The 4,813-nt window shown below is 38.6% G+C and overlaps 1 protein-coding gene across 2 annotated transcripts in view; it reads left to right on the forward strand.

Moving 5' to 3' along the window:
• Window positions 1–4,813, forward strand: part of LOC129568807 (uncharacterized) — a 148,201-nt gene that overhangs the window by 35,946 nt on the left and 107,442 nt on the right. Inside the window, exons 1-2 of one of the 2 annotated variants that reach the window (XM_055447113.1) lie at window positions 1–1,742; window positions 2,743–2,917. The exon at window positions 1–1,742 is cut by the window's left edge and continues 1,504 nt beyond it. In XM_055447113.1, the coding sequence (XP_055303088.1) occupies window positions 1,738–1,742; window positions 2,743–2,917 (180 nt within the window). In that variant the 5' untranslated portion in view covers window positions 1–1,737. The remainder of the gene's footprint in view (window positions 1,743–2,742; window positions 2,918–4,813) is intronic. The other variant, XM_055447112.1, reaches the window with a different exon arrangement.

Consider the following 4,813-nt stretch of genomic DNA (forward strand, 5'->3'; position numbering starts at 1 on the left):
AAAAAAAAACACATTTTACATCATAACTTCGACATGTACAAGCTACTTATCGTACAAACACTGATGATCCGATACTACGAACACAGCCGTACAATGTGTTTCACTTGTTCTCGTATATTGTTGCAACCATCATCGGTGGCTGCGGTTGTTGTCGCTTTCGTGGCCGATGTGTTGTGCTGTTGATGTTGTTTTCGTCGTAGTCATCATCTGGCAAACTTGGTTTTACCGATGAATTTTTGAAACTGTTTTCATTTTCATACACTCTGCCAATTAGTTTTTGTCACACGTTCGTTGAAAACGGTAATCGCGAGCCCGCTGCTTTGTATCTCTCGCTTTAAAATTCAATAGCTTCGTTCAACGTTCTCAGGGTGTATCGTCGGTAGAGTCGTGAATTTCGACATCAGTTCGTTTTGTTAAAGCACAGAAAAAAGCAGCCAACAATTTTTTTTCCAGCTGGTATTGGCGCAATCCGCAAGCGATAAGCTCATTGCCTGGTATCAGAAAGAAAAACAAACATTATTTGGAAATTCACTAGATACATGAATAAATAAATGTATATATACAATCAATTCGGGTGAAATATAACGTGTATTGTTACTTCAAGTTGAAAAATAAGTTTGCATCGTTTTAATTCGAAGAACGAGCTTCATTAGTGAGAACGAAATTTGGTGAAGTTTTGATACAGCTTTTTTCTTTCATTCTGGAGTGCTCATCGTTGCTGGTGGTGGTGGTGGTGGTTTTTTGTTCTTCTCATCTTTTTAGACCGACTTTTTGCCATTTTCAATTAGTAAAATTAGTGTGATTGTGAGTGTGTATTTTGTGTTTTGTTGGTTCATTTGGTTTTTGTGTGCGGGCCTTGATGCTACTTGCGTGCTGTTTTAAAGTTCAAGAAATTAAGACTTATTACACGGATTAGCCCGAGATGAAAAATTCCATAACAACCAAAATCCGGCTACAACTGATTCATTTGCTACAACAGTGCGTGCGATAGCGATTTTGTTGATAGAAAAGAAGCGACGAGAAAGAAAAAAGAAAACTTAAAAACCAAAACAGTTTTACGACAAACGATATTTTTATGTTACTCCTTTTTTTTGTGTCACAAAGCAATAAAATGATACCAACTGTTTGGTGAGACGGCCATTAAAATTTTCTTTTGAAATACTTTTTGCTATTTTCTTGACTCCAAAAACCGCAACCGCGCTTCAAACAAACAGCAACATTTTCTTCTATTTCTTGTTGTGAGCATTCAACACCAGTGTACTCACTCGCACACACAAAAGCGATATATCTGCGGAATTATAAATGGTGAAAATAAAGTGAAAGATTTTATTGCAGATTCGGTGGATGCCATCAATGTTGAATCGCTTAAGAAAAACACATTCTGCTCAAAAGATAGCAATAATAATAGCAACCACTCACGCGCGCGCACCCACCAAACCAGCTGTCTCCGAAACAAAAACAAAGAGCACGACAAACCAACAACAAAAAAAAGAGACAAAACCCCAAAAACCATTGAATGGCTCCGCATTGAGAGTCTATATCTCGGATTCGTGTCTGTGTTCGTTCTCGCGCCAGTTCGCCCGCCATAAAACTCATCGTTCCAGTGTAATTTGCTGCATTCATCGTCGTGTACACATTTTGTCATTTTGTTTGAAACTAAGCACAAGACAACCGCAAACACAACATACAAATTGAATTCGAAAGCCATAATTCATTTTCGATTTTGGTTGTAAATTAATGATGTAAGTTTGATCTATCTCCATAGATAAGTCAACAGAGAATATGCTCGGTGTGAACGAGTGTGTTTGTGTATGTGTGAAAGTTGGATGGAAAGAGACAAAAGCCTTTTTTTGGGGCCAAAGCCAAAAATAACAACATCAACATTATTTTTCTATTAAGTTTTAGTGTTGGTTGCTTGCTATATACATTGTTGTTTCCGTTTGATGGTGTGGCATGAAGAATGTGTGTACTTGATTCATTAACGGGTTCCTTTGTGCGCGACTATGTTATTGTTTAATTTAAAGGTTCTTCGCCCTTTGGCACTGGCTTATGTATGTAAACAAACCAGTTGGTATCGTGCGTTGACTGCAAACACATACACACCATCCCCATTTTGAACGAAGGGTGTTCATCTTAATAGTTTATCAAGAGAGAGAGAAAGAGAGAGTAAAGGCGAAAGAAAGAAATCCATAAATTATTCACGTCAGTCGCATGAAAATGCGAAACGAATTGTGCCGCCACACACTGCCGAAAGGAAGCAAAGCGCTTCTAATGAACAGTTTCCATACGGAATAAAATGCAGATAGTCATCGGTCGAAGTCGATATATCCATGCGGCACAAATTTAATTACTATTGCTATCAACTGGCTTCGACTCCTTTCGATGGGAGCGACGTGCTCGCGCCACTGACGCTCAATCCTTGTTTGTGTCTTTCTCTCGACCAGGGAAATTATAAAATCATATCTTGTCACAATCGTACCAAACCCATTATTTATTCTCGATTCGGCGATATTTTCGCTTTGTGAATTTCAATGCGACCGTAGTAATGTTGGTGTAATTCGGGATCAGGGAAACCGATGCAAGAACATTAGGTCGGAATGTATAATAGGATTACTTAATTGACAGAACCAACTATTTTATGATCTTGTGTGCCTAACGACATTCGAAACAATAAATCATAATAATGTTTCGCTTTTTCCTCTTTTCTTTTTTTTTCTGCTCGGTTTTTCCGAACATCTATAGTTTACACAGAGAGGAAGAGGGTGGTGGAGGCCACACAACAGCCATGGAAAACGAGAAGCGTATGAGACGCGAAATTGCAAACAGCAATGAGCGACGGAGAATGCAGAGCATCAATGCTGGCTTCCAGAGCTTGCGATCTCTGCTGCCACACCATGAAGGCGAAAAGTTGAGTAAGGTAAGTGTCGAATTGCAGAATATTTTATATACGTAGTACAAATTTGTGTATGTATATTATGGGGAGTAAAACTTTATTTATCCACTGAAATTGCGAGACGGACAGTCGGTCGCTTACAAACTGCTGTACACAATACGTTATGCGTGGAACAATAGAATCTCTCGCGTGTATATATACTTTTGCAAAACCACGACGGGCCAGCAAACGAACGAACGAATGAATGAAGAGTGGAAAAAAACAGACCGCATCAAAAACCATTAAGTAGCTTTGTGTATCTACTTAACCGAACTAACCGATCCGTTTTCAGTTTTTTTTTCTCCTTTTTTTTCTCTGTTCTGTTGTTATTGTTACCACAATGTACAGAAATACACTTGAGCGCCCGATTCAAGAGGGAGAATATTGAAATAGACAAAAGGAAAATGGGTCGCAAAGCGCCAAACAAAATGTAACAAACGCGTTCGAGCGAATGTCTGAATAAGAATCGAACTTTTAATCAGAATTCATAAATATGCTTCTATTCATGTGACGAATTGAATGGCACAAAACCTGACACATTCATCGCTTAATCGTCTCTTACGCACGCAAATGCCTCCTCCGTTTCGAATCAACATTTTCATGGTTTCGTTCCGTGATTGTGACACTGTGATCGAATACACATTATCCACCGACACACACAGCACAGCGGAATTGTTTATCAATTAAATGGTAAAACAGAATGCTTCGTAAAATTGAGTAATGGCTGGTGAAAATGCATGGGAACGTCTTCGATTTCATTTTATTTTATTGGTTATTATTTGTTGTGCGTTTGTCAAAGTGTCGTTCCGCTCTCTCTCTCTCTCTCTCTCTCGCTCGCTCCTCTCTTCATGTCTTTCATCCACAAGTGGTAAAAGCTTAATACGTTTCACAACTCAATTCACGAATTCCCGACTATCGTCAACCGTTAATCCATTGAAAAGTTGCACTTAAGTTGTTTTGCGTGTGAGCTTAACTATTGCTGTGGCACTCGTGTATTCATTTCGTTCTCATCTGTTAATTTTTTATGGAAAAATAAACAGCTTGCGATGTACTCCTTAAATTCCATCAATGATTTAGTTTCAACATCGTGTTTCCACGAATTGAAATGATGATACTGAAAGAAGTTTAAATTGTCGGCATTTTGGATTTTATTGTTCTTGAATTTTTCGAGTTGCACGATTAATGATCGCGATCGTCTCTCTCTCTCTCTCTCTCTCTCTCTACATATCACTGTTCATGCCAAACTCCATAATTTCGGAGTATATCAAATGCTTTTATTGCACATAAAACCGAAAAATCACATAAAACTCCTCCGTGTGCTTCATTAACGGCAATTTCCATTTGGATATGTAATTAACACATTTTTATTTGAAAAAAAAAGAGGAAGCCGAATGTGATCTTCCACGCCGTCGAAATGATGCCGAGCTTAAAAACGGTGATGCATTAATAGATCATACATATACACCGAAATACTAAACGATTCATTTCGTAAGTTCGAGCCGGTCAAATGCGTGCCATGAAAAATAAATGAGTAAAAAACAATAGAAACGCGTTCGCACACACACACACACAGAGGCTGTGATGAATGATCGCTCGGCATCGTACAGATCAAAAACCGAACAGAAAAAAGAGTACGGTCTATGTATTACATAGAAAACGCAACACACCGGAATCAATCAAAAACAGATGAGTTAAGTGGCTGGTCATGTATCGAGTGCGTCGTATTTATTCACATATGGAGTGCGCGTTCTATTCGCACACATATCTTTTTCCTAACCTCAAGATTAGTACCGTCATTTAAACATTCAATGATACCACTTGATATGCTTTTTGCCACACACACACACACACACACACACACACACACACACACACACACAC

The sequence above is a fragment of the Sitodiplosis mosellana genome, unplaced genomic scaffold (genome assembly GCF_009176505.1).
Source record: "Sitodiplosis mosellana isolate CC-2019 unplaced genomic scaffold, AAFC_SMos_1.0 Smas_scaffold_22, whole genome shotgun sequence".
In the NCBI taxonomy this organism is placed as follows: Eukaryota; Metazoa; Arthropoda; class Insecta; order Diptera; family Cecidomyiidae; genus Sitodiplosis; species Sitodiplosis mosellana.